The sequence below is a fragment of the Priapulus caudatus genome, unplaced genomic scaffold (genome assembly GCF_000485595.1).
Source record: "Priapulus caudatus unplaced genomic scaffold, Priapulus_caudatus-5.0.1 Scaffold442, whole genome shotgun sequence".
Taxonomy (NCBI): domain Eukaryota; kingdom Metazoa; phylum Priapulida; class Priapulimorpha; order Priapulimorphida; family Priapulidae; genus Priapulus; species Priapulus caudatus.
In genome coordinates, this window is record NW_014577503.1 from 201,364 (window position 1) to 217,796 (window position 16,433).

The 16,433-nt window shown below is 40.2% G+C and overlaps 1 protein-coding gene across 1 annotated transcript in view; it reads right to left on the reverse strand.

Moving 5' to 3' along the window:
* LOC106810455 (leukocyte tyrosine kinase receptor-like) overlaps positions 1-16,433 on the reverse strand; it is a 46,692-nt gene that overhangs the window by 11,642 nt on the left and 18,617 nt on the right. The window contains exons 3-12 of the mRNA XM_014813818.1: positions 13,225-13,352; positions 12,106-12,260; positions 10,648-10,742; positions 10,068-10,127; positions 4,080-4,233; positions 3,473-3,620; positions 2,172-2,270; positions 1,380-1,530; positions 699-878; positions 339-496 (exon numbers count right to left, since the gene is read on the reverse strand). Of these exons, the coding sequence (XP_014669304.1) occupies positions 339-496; positions 699-878; positions 1,380-1,530; positions 2,172-2,270; positions 3,473-3,620; positions 4,080-4,233; positions 10,068-10,127; positions 10,648-10,742; positions 12,106-12,260; positions 13,225-13,352 (1,328 nt within the window). The remainder of the gene's footprint in view (positions 1-338; positions 497-698; positions 879-1,379; positions 1,531-2,171; positions 2,271-3,472; positions 3,621-4,079; positions 4,234-10,067; positions 10,128-10,647; positions 10,743-12,105; positions 12,261-13,224; positions 13,353-16,433) is intronic.

Sequence of the window (16,433 nt, forward strand, 5' to 3'; positions counted from 1 at the left end):
AAAACGGAGGCTATAAGATAACACACTGTTAGATATATAATTATATATATATATATCGTGCATATATATGGTAAAGTATTTTAAGTGCGGGCTAGTAAATAAATTTTGTATCGCCTTGAAAACGAATACGAAGAAGTGGCAATTATGACGCACACAAAGAAGCAGCCCAATTAAGTACAGAGTGTATACTAGAAAAATTTCCTATAAAACAATATTAGAGAAGTGATAATTTGCTTACTGATACACGCGCCACCGTTCGGGGCTATTGTTTCGCCAAGCGGACAATTGCAGCCGTAGGTGAACGGATGTGCATTCTTCATTACACACGCGGCACCCACAGGACACAAGCATTCCACGGGCGTCAGGTACGTGATGGTAACTCTACCATGTCCCTTGTTATGGTCCAGCATGTTTACAGCATTTATAGCATCTCTGCTGACAAACGACCAGCCTCCAACCCCATCAGATGGCTGATCATTTCCAGTGGAACTGCGCCCTGTAAGTGCACAAATTATACTTGATGATGCAGTTTGATGACAAACATCTTATTACCGATAGTTAGAGCCAAATTACATATCTGCTGCCCGAGTAACAACATGGCTTACCAAACCTCCTCAACTGAGTCTAGATGCTATTTTTATTTGAGATTATTTTGAATGAACTACAATAATTAAATCATTTAATCCCTGATAACATACCGCAAAGGCCTCCGCCGTTGCCACCGCCCATGCAAGCTCCTGCACCGCCTCCGAATCCGCCAACAGCAAATTGGCTGTTGCCTAGCGTGCAACCTACACCTCCGGTCCCACCTTTCAGCAGCGATCTTCCTGTGTGAATTGTACCGTTTGACCAACCATTTCCTGCTCGCACAGCGAATGCTAAAACAAACAAGTAAACATAGAGTAAGTTGTCTGTGTGCTCAGTATCTTTTTTACTTAAGAAACGTCCTCGATAACTTTGTATCCGAGGGCTTGGTGTAATACAATCAATAGCTTCATCCAGTTAGCCGAGTGCCTAAGACCGTTGATAACATATACTGTTTATTTCTATGACAAAGTTGCAGGTTTTCAAGGCAACATTACAGTACATCATAAATTAAAGTAATAATTAAATTAAGGTAAATTAAAATCCCTATATGTAATCATGTTAAAAATGTCCAACATGAATAGATGTAAGAGAGAAATAATTCCTTCTCAATATTAAAATGTGCCCGACATATAAAAGAGAGTGGCGTTTGAATGAGAGCACATGATCTGGTTGCTTATTGAAACTGTAAGGCGGAATAGGCACGAATTGTCTTCTATTGGATCGCGTATTGTATCATCAACGACGTTCCACCAATGTATTTTCTTTCACCTAATTTCTTTGTGTATACTCACATGGTGACAGCACTATATCATCTGTGGCTATATAAAACCCGTTGGCTCCTATTTTCTGCATGGAAGCCTTCCAACCTTGAAGAGCTGAGCCACCCCCACCTCCAGCAGCAACCAGCAATGGAACTTGCGCGGGGCTTTTTGAAGTATCAAGCTATGTACACATAGAGAAACCATATGCAACTCATATATGTCGATATTGACTGCAAAAGTACGCATGCCATTGCGAAAAAGGGAAACATTAAAGGTTTACGCTTTAAAATATGAATTAATGCGTTTTCCAGCATAAGCGATCATAGTAAAGGTAACGACTAGCAACCCAGACGCAGTGGCGCGTTAATTATATTGACAGAGTAAGGCACAGTGCCTTTGAACTTAGGATAGTAAAAGCTGGTATTATTTACACAACATCGTAGAATCAATTAAATCTACATGCACCTATGTAATTCCCTGAGATTGCCTTCGTATATAATTACATTTGTGGTTGTAAATCGTTCGCATAGTGTACCGGCGCATTAGTGGTGCGAAGGACCGCAATTAGAATCAAAATGCTTGGGGCGCTGTTCGTTATTAGAAAATTAAAAATTCACGAAGGAATGAGAACACCTGGCTGCACGTTGATTGCGCCAAATTAATTAAGGGTGCCGTTCATCCCGCTGACACGGCCTTTGTTGCACCGGTCTAGTGATTACTCTCAGAGTCAACCGTGGTACGATGCTATGAACACGACGCCACAGGCAACAAATTAGATTTATAATTGAAATTTTAGAAATCCATAGTAGGTAAAAATCTCACGTTGATCGTGAATACATAGGTGGCGCCACCTCCACCGCCTCCGCCACCTGATAGAACGCTAGTGCTGACGGAGTCCTCGCAGTTGTTTTCTGGATCTCCCTGCAACAAAAACACATCTCGTAGATACGTCTCTGCTTTACTCATAAAATTCGTGTGGGTGTGATTTCTTCAGTTCCTTCCTGCAGATTCTACATAATAAACACCCAACTGTGTGGATATGCATGAGGATTCTATTTGCCAAACCGCATTAGTGTACCATTACCTATATAATATATATATATATATACCTGTATATACTATATATTCGCAACGAATGCAATTACGTTAAGAGATTTTTTTTTAAATCCATCACAAATTTTATTATTAGTAAAAAACGCAATGCCAGAATAATCTTTTACTGTGACGTATGTACATGCACATTACAGGCGTGGGAGAGTAGGGAGCGATCACACCTTTAGTGTCGCTACTCAGGCGGTGAAATACGATCGTATTAAAACTTGTATTACGTTCCTTTTAGCATTTTTACTTAGCTAGCGGGGAGCGAGGGAAGAGGGGCAGTCGCCCCCAGAAAAATATAGATATATTAGCGGCGGTCACCTTCCAACACGCACGTGGCTTTGCCACACCTCCGCGGGCAAAGTTGGTTAGCCACCCCTAGCTTCGACGCAGCGACTAACATCGACAAATATGATACGTTTGACGTATCGCATGGCCCTAGTTGGAGAACGCCTAAATAATGCTAAAAATTATAGCTAGTCAGTATCAATAAGGTTGCGCTGCTCCCTGGAGTAACAACTACCATTGGCATTTATCGTGGTGAAACATACTGTGGATCATGCAGCGGATGGTGGCACTGCCATCACAAACGTAGATAGGATCGGGACGCGTTTACCATTTCTGCAGTATGAAAGTGCGTGCGCGTGTATGGTTGGCCATCGTACTCAAAAATAATGTTTTTTTTACCGCGGTAAAATTATATCTATATATTATTTCTACCGCGCGTGAGTGTGCGTGCGTATGTATATGCTCGCGTGTACAACTTGGAGTAGGCTCGCGTGTTGCGTGTTTGCGCATCGATATATGCACGTGTGCATACGCGGATATGTTGCTGAAAATTCCAATCAGGAATCTTGATTCTCATTCTATGAAATTTTCTGATTTTACCTACACTTCGAGTTTTGTACAAAATAGTTAGATAACTTGATAGATCTGACTAGACAATTGCTAGACAAATGGCGCATGGAGATGGAGGAAAATACACAGTTATTCGTTTCATCCATTTAAAATAAAATAAAACTTACCATAGAGCATGAACTCTGCCCTTCCTGCCCAATTAGCAGGTGGATGATGTCACCTCGTGTAAAGTTGAAGTGGGCGTAAACTACAGCACCTAATCCGAACGCTGGGTTGTTAGCTCCTCTACCGCCGCTAGCGCCGTATGCCATGATACTACGTGACGCAAAACACACAGATCGAACGAAGCGAAAAATGTACTTACGCGAATACGGGCTAGTTTTATATATATATGTAACATGGAAATATACGTGGAGTACGTTATATTTAAGACAGATTTGGACGTGGTGGATGTATCTATCGCAACAGCTAGTCGATATGTTTTAACCGTACAATAAGCCGAGCGGATATTGCATCAGGCGACAGATATCACGTTGACTTGTAAAATATGATCGTAAATTGGTTTCCAGTCGCGCGGTGTTTGCTTGCGGGCTAGCCGTGTACAATAGCTAGGTACAACCGTGTTATAAAGCACAGCTGAGAAGTCAGAACAAGCTTCACCGCGCAGGACGCATTACGACTAATCAGTAAGGCAGTAGGCGTTAGATCAAATTCCGTCCGCAAATCTGTACCTCAGTCGTTAGACAGCGACATGTCGTCTGTAATGGGAGATACCTGTACAAGCCCGTATTAGGAACTGTCCATAACTGTATGCCTTTTAACGCTTCTTCGGAAACGACTGAAACGGTGACGTTGCTATAAGCCGAGTCGCACTGCTCCTGCGTAGGGCCAAACATGCCCTCTGCTTCGCACGTAGAAAATCGGTACTCTGTAAGTAAGGAATTGATTCAGCGATAGACGATCAGGTTGTAATGAAAGCAAGAGTTTAACCATACATTTTTATAGCGTCAAACAATTTTGAAGTATCGGTAACATTAAACGCATCTAAGAGAACAAAACAACACAATAACCTGCGATTTTTAGTGAGCCTGGTATTATCAGAGTGTTATCAGACAAAGGCAATTATAATAGCTTCATAATTGATCTGGATCAAAATGAGATTTTTCGTTGTTTCCACTTAGATTCTCTAAGTAAGTGTGCTTCGGTGCCCTAGTCTTTTCTATTTGTTGACGGTTAGACTTGCGCTTACACTTACAGGACAGATACTTCTCATATATCATTAAGATTACAATATTTATTTCAGCACTACGGTAATGGAAACGACAGAATCCGGCTAGAAGATAGTTTTCTGTGAGTCTCCGTTGAATCACAGTAGAAATACGTTAAAATAGCCTATGCCTTTTTGATATTGCATTTGCATATTTTAAATAATACGAATGAAAAGCACAGCCGACACCAACGTCATTTACAGTCACGAAACTAAAACTAAAACTATAATAATAATCATGCATCCTTATAATTATGTAACACTAAAATGCATATAATGTTCGTGTAATAACACTTGCGTAGATTGGCAAGCGATGGGTCTGTCGAAACGAGTGTCACAGTAATGATCACCACCTCCGCTACCACCACCACCACCACCACCACCACCAGCAGCAGCATTAGTAATTTAGTAGTAAGTAGTAGTAGTAGTAGTAGTAGTAGTAGTAGTAGCAGGCGCGTAGCCAGGGGGGGGGGCGGTGGGGGCGGTCGCCCCCCCCCAAAAAAAAACGCCGGCCAAAAAAAAGAGAGAAAGAAGAGAAGAAAGTAAGAGGACGTAGGAAGAAAAAGGAGCATACAAAGACACACGACAAAGACTATGTTAAAAAGATTATAAAAGAAACAACAGATATCTTTTAATTATTTAAAAATATTTTGTGAAATGAGCTTTGAGCCTAGCGCAGTTCGCCTTTTATCCAGCTCGGCATAACATATCATGCGTACCTACACAATAATATGACTATCGAGCTCTACGGATATTTTGTGTTCAGCGGGTCGGGTTCTCTACGTGCTACTTGTGTATTCTTATTGTGTGTCTGACCTGTCACACAGTCCTGCTAGCAATTATGGAAATCTTATAATGAAATGCTGATTGCTTGGTGATTGGTTGATTTAAACGTCAATATATTTATCACATGCATGATGCTCATTTCTGAAGATATCCTAAAAAAAATCGAAATCTTGTTTAACAATAAATCCAATATTATTTTTGAAAATTCAGGATTAAGAGTTGAGAACGGTACAACGAATCGTCTTCTTTCTCTAATAATTTAATGAAACGTCAGAGCTTCCGTGATTCGCACGAGGGGCGTAAATCCCGGAGGGAATGGGGAGATGCATCCCCCCGCTCTTGAAGGAAGGGGGATGGACTTGTAAAAAATCAGTCCCCCCCACTGAGAGTTCACAAAAAACAAAAATAAAGATCAAAAAAAACAAAAACACAACACACAAAAAACATAAAAACATAACAAAAAAAAAAAAAAAAAAAAAAAAAAAAAAAAAAAAAAAAAAAACAAAATCCAAAAAAAAAGAGAAAAAAACAGAAAGTAAGAGCAAGAAGAAGGAAAAAAGAAAGAAAATGTGATTGTTTTCAATTTCAGCACTAATGCACATAAGAAAATGGTAATGAATAACTGTATAGCCTAGCAGTACAAGTTCAGTGTTAATCATGGCTTATGCATGGTAATGGCAAGACAGAACTTTCAAGTGGGCACGGTTAAGGAGTGACTGCCAGACGGCATATAGTCTCTCAAAAGTACAGAGTGCTATGCGGGATGCAATGGAATCTACACCCAATATATCAAGCTCTCTAGTTGGCAGCAGATAGAAAGTGCCTTGTGGGGCGGCAGACCATCGCCAATGAACATCGTTCAAGAAAATGTTTCCAGACTCCAAAATAGCCGAAAAGTATGGTTGCAAACATACAAAAACACGTGAATTGTGAGAAATGCAATTCTTACCTGTGTTTATAATACATGCTATTATTAACTATAGTAACTAACTGTGTACCGCTCTCTGAAATGTAATAAAAAGTGTTTTGACTCTACACTGTAGGGTTGAGCTCTAGGGTTAGATAGTGTATCAGACATGAGCATAAGGCCCACAGATATGCCTGCAGATTGCGGAAATGGGCTTAAAATATTTCAAATGCTTCTGGGGGGGGCATGCCCCCAGGATCGCCCCCTAGCACTGGCCATGCCTACGGCACGTGTCCAAACGTACGTTGTCAATTTGTATGTGCGTGCGATGTAATGTATGCATGTATAAATGTATGTACGGTGTGTTTGTGTGTGTGTGTGTGTGCTTTTCGTTGTGATTGTTCGTTCTTGTGTGTATGTGTGTGTGATGTGTGTTGTGTGTGTGTCGTGTGCTGGTGTGTGTGTGGTGTGTTGTGTGTGTGTGTGTGTGTGTGTGTGCGCGCGCCTGGGCTGTGTGTGTGTGTGTGTTGTTGCGTGCCGATCGCCGCGCGTGTGGCGTAAATTATTGTGGGCTTGTGCTCGTGCTAGTATGTGATGGCTATCGCCGATTCATCCCCCCATGCCTCGGTACGGATTTACGCCCCTGATTCCGCACACTTCACGCTGCTCATTGCCCCCCCCCCTAAAATAAAATCCTAGCTACGCCGCCTGAAGTAGTAGTCAGTGGTAATAGTAGTAGTAGTAGTAGTAGTAGTAGTAGTAGTAGTAGTAGTAGTAGTAGTAGTAGTAGTAATAGTAGTAGTAACAGTAGTAGTAATAGTAATAGTAATAGTAATAGTAATAGTAATAGTAATAGTAATAGTAATAGTAATAGTAATAGTAATAGTAATAGTAATAGTAATAGTAGTAGCGGTAGCGTTAGCGTTAGTGTTAGTGTTAGTGTTAGTGTTAGTGTTAGTGTTAGGTGGAGGTGGTGGTAGTGGTAGTGGTAGTGGTAGAGGTAGTAAAAGTGGTAGTGGTAGTGGTGGTGGTAGTAGTAGTAGTAGTAGTAGTAGTAGTAGTAGTGGTGGTGGTAGTAGTAGTAGTAGTAGTAGTAGTAGTAGTAGTAGTAGTAGTAGTAGTAGTCGCAGTAGCAGCAGCAGCAACAGCAGCAGCAACAGCAGCAGCAACAGCAGCAACAGCAATAACTATAATGTTGGTTTAGACACCAAGATAATTTTCCTACAATATACCTATTGTATGGAAGCAGAGGTATAATGGTAACCAATTTGAAATTCAAGATGACGGCCACCGGGCGATAATGATTTTGATAGTAATTGGTACCTAGAACGCGATAATGTTGGTTTATACACCATAATCACGTTTTTATGTTAAATATATATTAGCTGAAATATGAAGGATAATGGATTTTGATGGCGGGTATTTTGAAATTCAAGATGGCTACCAGATACCATTTCGATTGAGATGGGTACCCGATCTCATATGAATATGAATATCTTAAACTACCCGCGTGCCAATTTTCATGCGTTTGTCAAAACGTACACAATTCAAATGATTTATGGCTCTTAGCTGCTGCATTATAATGTTTTATAATGGTTTGCCCAAAAATTTTGCGTGCTAAGACGATATATGTAGTAGCTGTCACGTTGTGTACGTGAAGTTTCAAGCAAAGTGCCCGCAATGGAGCCATTTCTGTATGACAAAAGTATGTAGCGATTTTGTATGCAGATTCATAGTATGGTAATATAATTCAACCAATATTTTCGGCGTGCTTTTGAGAGTGCTTCTTCTATATCACATATTTGCAGATTATCAGAGTTTTTTTGTTTTTACATTTAAGATGCTCGCAAAAAAGACACCACGGTAATATATTCCATATCAGACGACATAAACCCGAAGAACAGCCGCCTCCGACGGGAAAAACCACGAGTCGGTTCCCAATTTCGCGGCATGCCTGAACGCGCGTTCTGTCACTATATCGAGGACTGAAATATTAACTTGATTTAGATTACCACCTACTGCACGAGATTACGCCTCAAACGATATATATGACAAGATATCGTGAGCGACAATCGTGCTCCTGTGTTGCTTCGAGAATATGTATCGAACTACTAGCCTACGAAGGAAAGTACTCCAGACATCTCCCCTGGAAGGCATTTCTTTCCCTTTTACCGCATAAAAGCCCACCGATGAACTTGCAGACGATTCTCACGAAACTGCGGGGTATCTTACAAACCTGTATGCTGCACTTAGAATCTTCGGATATCTGTATAAATTATTCACTTATTTCGAATAGAAGAAAGAAAGCGGAGGAGCGCGCACGCGTCTGCTTTAACGATTATTGGACAGAAGAGCTTTCCGCTACGGACGATTTCTCTGATTTGGGGTGATACACGCTGATGTTAGGAATTGGGCTGAAAAACGATAGAATTACAATAAAGCTAATTAAGTTAAAAGAATTCTGTCTAACTCTCTGAGGATACGTAATGGATTTAAGTTTATGTTAAATTTTTATAACAGAATGAACCCGTGTGTGTTCCTGTGCAAGCGAACGTGCGCAGTCGTGTGTGTCACTGGACACCTTTCTAGGAGTGCTGAGCTTCTTACTCCATTCGCATCTTTATCTGCCTCACCAGTTCAGTTTCATAATTTCACCGCTACTATCTTAAAAATTCGCCATGGTGTTACTGCAAGATTTCATGGGATTACAGGCGAAGGTCGCGCAGTACCTACCCCGTGTCAGCTCCTTAACTCAACATGTCAAATATTCACGATGATAAGGTCATAACATCAAGATGACAAGTTTATAACATTTGTATTATGACTTTCGAAATAAAAGTTGATCGAGGGGGGTTTACATTAGGACTATATATATAATAGCTACGCTTTTTTAAATAAAATCTAATAAAACCTATTCTATAAGTTTCCTTTCGTAATAAATATAGGGTTATCCTTTATATTAATGTTGTCGTAGTTATGATTCATGGGAATCGTGCTTACAATGTGTTATTCTGATATATATTTGTTTAATAAAAGTGTGCGTTTTCATTGTCTAAAGCTTTATCCTGACATTCATTCTACCTTTAGATTCAGAATTCAAGAGTCATGATGTTTTATTTGTGCTTAACACATACATATATACAATATACTTCGTTAAAATATATACTATTATAAACAAGTTCGTACGACACGTGTACCATCATAGTCCGCTATCACAACAGGTGAACAAAAGTTATCACAAAAAGTGATTAAATGTTGGGCTGAAATTATTTCTCTTATCTACAAACAATTAAGTTACATTACATTTCAATTCACACATTCATTACATTACGCGTCAAGCCACTTTTAACGTAACTTTAATAAATACAGCAAGTGGGGACATCAACAAACTAAACAGACATTAAACAACCACAATCAACAAAACCATATAGTCGGCAACGAAAATAAAGTAAATAGAATCCTAAACAGTACTTTAAAAATAAGTATAATAAAAAACAATAACAATGTCATCAGCCTAACATGAATTAGATATGATATAAAAACACAATAGAATTGCAACACAAATAATGCGGAAGTTACAACAAAACAAAGTATTGAAGAGCAGTGAAGTACACAATACAACACTTCAGTATGGAAAATGACAAAACACTCAAAGACCATAATACAGTTTGTGTGCACTGAGGTCATCAGGTAGAAAATATGATGAAGTAATAAGTATCTATATCGAAAAATAGTTGGTAAACATTTAGCAGGAAAAATGCACAAACGAAGCGTACGTAACGTTAATATTTATTTCACTTACCTAATGGAATTAACGATAAGTCTTCGTAGAAGAGTATTGAATTGTTTTTTCCAAGTGTATCTGCAAGATAAAACCGAACGAAATCTTTACTGTGGAAACAAACTAGATTATGATTTGCTGACACCATATCTCTCGTGCAATCCCAGTTCCGTGACGCCTGAAAAGGACTTGTATTATTTAAAGCCGGGCGAGGTCGGGTTGCGATTGAATGCGACGCGACGCGACCCACTGCAACTCACTGTGACTGAGTGCTACTATTCTGAGACTACATGTTAGAGACTTGATAAAACTACAAGAGGGCAAAAACAGCGTGACGCTCAACCCGTATATATATAATAGTTATAGCAAGTAATAAAAATGCAGGCACGTGGGCACGCACTCAGGTGCGAATGGACGCGCGCACTCGCATGTACTCAGGAACATACATACATTTTCTAGTAGTGTACGTGTTCGTTGGTAAAATGCGATGGGAGTGGGAGTGGCAGCCCTTCTATTTCTATGCTATTTCTATAGAATAATTGTGTACAATTTACTTGAATACGATATTTTCTTAAAGAAGTACGTGAGGGCGAAAGCGTACCTTTGCCGAAGCATTCGGGACTCAGAGATAGGTCATCTATTGCGATGTCTCCTCGAAACCGTACTCCACGGATTGCCTTGATATTCACAGTGTAGCTTAGAGCAAAACCAAACGGTGTAAAATTAAAAGCTCAACACATAGATACGCGACAAAAGAGGGGTTGATACAAATATGGGATAGCCAGCAATAATTAAGTATTTACAAGCAGAGCACAGAAAATTTTAAAACGAAACACTTCTCTCTGATACGATCGTTTCGCTAACAATTACATTACGGTACGGTTGTTTGAACGCAGCTACGTGTAAATGCACCCGCGTCCCCCACACAGGCATGCACGCACGCACACGCACGCACGCACGCACCCGCATGCGCACGTACACACGCATACACACAGACACACGCACACGCGCACACCCGCACGCTCACACGCACATACGCACACACATCTCTGTTGCACACACAAGTGCCCCTAGAATTTTGAATAGTCATCAATCTGGGTGATGCCTATCTAACAGCGACGGACAGGGTCGCGAGTAGACATAATTTCAACCACAATCACATTTTTTGTTATTTTATATTCTACCGCAAATGAAAATACTCGAATTATATGAAACTCGTGATTGCTGGACATTTGCGTAGCCACATGCGCTTGAGTCGTCTAAAAATAAAGTGATAGCAAATACACACGAATTTTATTATATATATATAAATAAATAAATATATATATATAAACAATATATTCATATACACAGAAACAAAAATTGCAATTTGTATTTCCTGTAACCGCTTACAAGACAAACAAACAATTGGTCAACAAAAGGAAATAACTTTACATGGGATTACTACGCTGTCGGGGTGTAATGCGATGTGGGCGGGATTACGCTAGATTGCGTGCCATTCTCAGACAGTGCGTCTGAGAATTGGTTTGCTATAGCGCCAGCTTCTGGCAATCAAGAGACAATCACCTTAAGAAATGAGCCCCTGTCAACTTTCGAGCTTACCAACTGCTCTCATAACAATTTGTAACGCTGTGGCTGGATAAGTTGAATTAACGCATTCAAATAGGCATAGGGTGTAAAGCATGGCACAGCTACAATATAACCCTTTCCTTATATCTTCAATGGTGTATTATTACTTCCAACATTTTCGTAAATAAGAAAGATGAAGCATGATTGACTGAGCTCAGAGAATAAAGATGGCCACCATACTCTGCCAGCCGGCTTAATGGCCAATAGATGCGGGCCGATACTAAAGTTGCCAGGGGCAGGGGATTCAACCACCTGTTTTACTTTTCAGTATTTAAGACGTGCGTATTAGAAAATACTAGGTCTAATACCAGCAAAGTTGCGCTACAACTAACAGTTTTCTCAGAATATGCTTGCACATATGATCGGATGGGTGTTCGGTAGTTAAACGGTTCCTTGACCGTACCAGCAGCCACAATGTAGTCGCCATTACCTGCGTTCGATTTTTGGCAACGGTACCGACACGAACTTCCAACTGTTCTCGTTTTCTCCGGAGGCGATGAACAAGAGACGTTCGGTGTTGCGCTCGTGTACGTCCACACGTAGAGACCCCGTGTGCACCCCGAACATGTGGTAGTAGAACCTAAACTGTGATAAAAAAAAACCAATGGGGAGCTGGAGAATTTTCACCAGCAAAGCGCTGAATAGCGAGAATCGATAATCACGTTGGGGATCTCTAGTACTCACAGCAGGTTATTGAGTAGTTGCAGGAGTAAATGTCATCCTGTCAGCGTATTGGCAGTTTAATTGGCAATTTGGGAAAAATACTTGAGTGGCTGTGTGTCGCTGAGAGAAAAGTTCTGCAGGTATACTTGGTCTCTCAAAATAAAATAAGTTGAGCCACCCCCAAAATTCTGAAATCTCGTCTAGGTGAAAACGTTTTTAAACGTTAGGTAAAAATATAAAAGTAAAGCTATTTGACAATATTTGTCAACGTAATTATCACACTCCATGTAAACGCATATCATTCAGGTAACAATAATACTTTGTATATTTGATATAGACGTACAGAAGACGTTGCAGCAGATTTGCCTCACTAGATGTAGATGTAGGTGTGGGTATGGGTGATGTGCAGGTGTAGGTGTAGGTGTAGGTGTAGGTGTAGGTGTAGGTGTAAGTGTAAGTGTAGGTAAAGGGGTAGGTGTAGGTGAAGGTGTAGGTGTAGGTGTAGGTGTAGGTGTAGGTGTAGGTGTAGGCGTAGGTGTAAGTGTAGGTGTAGGTGTAGGTGTAGGTGTGGGTGATGTGTAGGTGTAAGTGTAAGTGTAGGAAAAAATGGATGGTTGTCGCTGAATAGAATCGATGTAAATTTCATTCCAGTGCGATTTCTGTTACCACTGCAGAAAATCAATGTAACAATGCATCCTACTTATAGTCTACGTGCCCACGTAGATTTTTCTTCGTCTCGCTAAAAGCAAAAATATTTTTATAGTCATAGCCCTCCTTTAAATCGGTAGTAACGTTTAGAGTTTCTAACGGACCAGCGGCCACAAGCAGAATGCATACAACGTTTAGTTAAGTTTCGTCTGCGAACAGATATGGGTTCGCAACTTACCTGGCAACTCTCGAAAAACATTGAAGCCGGATCATACGTGTCTGGAGGCGGGGCACTGAAGGCGACACTTTTCAGTATAGCTTTAGAAAACATGGCCGAGTCTGTGGCTTCAATGTATAAATAGTGACCTAAAATAAAAAACGAAAGACATAAGCAAGATTTACCTAAGCCATGGATGTATAACGGTTGGTATGGGCGTTGGTGAAACCCGGGATATTCGTAAAGCAAAACAAAAATAATGGTATACTGGTTTAGGCGAGGAACGCTATTGTTGCTGTATCAACAATTTTAGGTAATATTAGAAGTTATTTTCAGTATAATATTAGCGGCAAATAAACAGCCCATCGTTAGCGAGTTTTGATGTCAGTAGATATGGACTGTGTGAAATTTAAGAAACACGTATTGTAACCGCCTGCAGAACCGCTTTGTAATCATTTGCGCATTAGGTTACCTAATAACAACATTTTATAAGGTTCAGGCGGTGGCCCATTAAAAACTGCATTCTTACATTATACACTAAAGAGAAAGGTATTAATTACACAGTACGATGAACAATGAATTATCACAAAAAGGAAACAAAGCTAGGTGATATTATAATTCATATGAATGGGGCAGCACGTGTGCGTAGAGTAGTTAGGTTTCCACAATTACACAAGACAATTGATATTGCAGTCCTTCGTTCGTAGTGGGCTGTGTTCGTCGGCCTTGCGTTGTGTTGCTACCTAATTGAAACCAGCAGCTAGCGTATCATTAAAACTGGTCGTCAAGAGACGAGCTGAACGATACGTCTGGAATTGTTGGGTTTGTTGCGGAAAAAACGTGGTTAGTGTGGCTGCATGCAAAACAACACCGGTGGTAACTATTAATAGACAGACATTATTGCTCTGCATGCGTAAATATAAATACCTTTCTCGTTCTACGCGCGCGAGACGAGTGGGCGCTTAAATTAAACCCAAAGACACTAACCTTCACGCGCTAGAGTGAATCAATTTGCATTTTCTCAGATACGGCGACGAACTCGATCATTTGGATTGTTGACGCTGTTCATTGTTCTGACATTGAATGATGTTGATTGTATGATGTTGAATGTTACAAGTTTTCATGTTTCAATTCTAGTAGCATACTTGTTGCTGCATGCTAGCCTGGTTGCCCACTAGACACCGCGCTCCTTGTTGACCCGAGCAACGAGCGATGCTGTGTGAGGTTTGTGTGGTTGTCCGCATCATGTGTTTTTCAGTTGCTGGAGAGACATTAGTGGTCGCCACTTCTACTAATGTGTGGATGGCCGGTGACTCATCGGCAGGAGCTCATCCGCCCCTTTCCAGGTCTTGCTTTTAATACTGCTGGGTGTCCCCACACTCTCCTGACCTAGTAGCGGAGCTCCCGCGCGGACCGAAAGCATAATACCACTACACTAGTATTTCTGTATCTACTGCTCAATTTCCTGAATGTTATTTCTTCTACGAAAAATTATTGTACAAGAGATTAAGAATAACGGAGTAGTTGTTTGATTCAATAAAATTAGTGCGGTTTTAAACGCAACAGACCGCAAACAACAAATGTTTGTTTCTTAGCTGCTTTGGGGACGTTCACGTAAGATAGGATTATCGTGGAGTAACCTGTCGGGAGCTCCGTTTTTAGGCAGTGCCTAAAGCTATATATTATACCGAGGCGTAGCAGATAGGGGAGCCGGTTTAGTAGCCGCCTACTTAGCTTGAGAACTATAGCCCTCCGCTCCGCCGCAGGAAACATTTAACCGTTAGTTTGCGGTTTAATTTCACAGACTGGCGAGTAGCTCTCTCTCGCTCGCGCTCTCTCTCGCTCGCGCTCTCTCTCTCTCTCTCTCTTTCATTTCTCTCTCTCTCTCTCATCTCTCTTCTTCCTCCTCTCTCTCTCTCTCTTCTCTCTCTCTGCCTCTTTCTTCTCTATGTTCTCTTCTTATCTATCTATCTATTTCGCTCTGCCTCCCTTCAACTTGTTTTCTCTCCCCCTCACACACACTTTCTCACTCGCTCACCATACTCTCTCTTTAATTAAACCAGGTTTGTGACATATGGTCTAACTGGCTTCATATGCGAGCGCCGACGCTAGGGAGAGTGGCATCAGCTACGCAAGAGAGTATATATATATATATATTATATATATATATATATAATATTATATATATAGTATATATATATTATCAGGAGTAGATGAAGAGGAGATTCTCTACTCCTGATATTATATATTATATATATATTATATATATAATTATATATATATACTCTTGCGTAGCTGATGCACCTTTCCCTAGCGTAGGCGCTCGCATGTATGAAGCCCAGTAGACCATATGGTCACAAACTGGTTTGATATTGAAAGAGAGAGTATGTGAGCGAGTGAGAAAGTGTGTGTGAGAGGGAGAGAAAACAAGTGAAAAGAGAGAGCGAAAGATAGATAGATAGATAGAGAGAGAGAGAGAGAAAGAGAGAGAGAGAGAGAGAGAGAGAGAGAGAGAGAGAGAGAGAGAGAGAGAAAGAAAGAGAGATATATATACGATCCCGAGAGATGCGGCTTGTAAGACATTTCTAAAAATATGAGAAAATCCCAGCATGGGCAATAGATCCATTGTTAACTAGAGCACTCGGAGAGCACAGACCTCCGCCAAGGCAGTTGAATTCTGTCACTGTGAAAAATGTTATTAATCAATTAATTAAGGATACTCTCAACCTTTTGCACAGGTATTGCTCTAATAAAGATTAAACGTTTATTGACAAATGAATCAAATCAATCACTTGTTTTATTTATAGAGGAGATATATCTCTATGCTCAAGACAAAAAACGTCATGAAATTTCCAGCACCTAATTATGTTACCACACAAATTTTGAATTTTTATGTAAAAATGGCATTTTCGATATTTCTCAATTACCAGAAAAAGTGAAGATACAAAATTTTCGCCACGTGTGTAAGCACAATATGTACTAAAATAGCGCATCAGGATTTTTCTTTAAGTTACATATTTACCGAGAAAAATTAAAAAACTGCCTAAAATTCAAGTCGCACGTTTGAATTTAAAATTTTTGCGAATAAAGAGACATAACTCATAAAATACGACACTTAATAACAATCCCTGACGCGCTTTTTTACAGCAATATGTTACCATTAAAACGAGTGTAAAAGTAAATTATTCCGAGTTGTAATCACAGAGAAATATCTATTTATACATCGACTA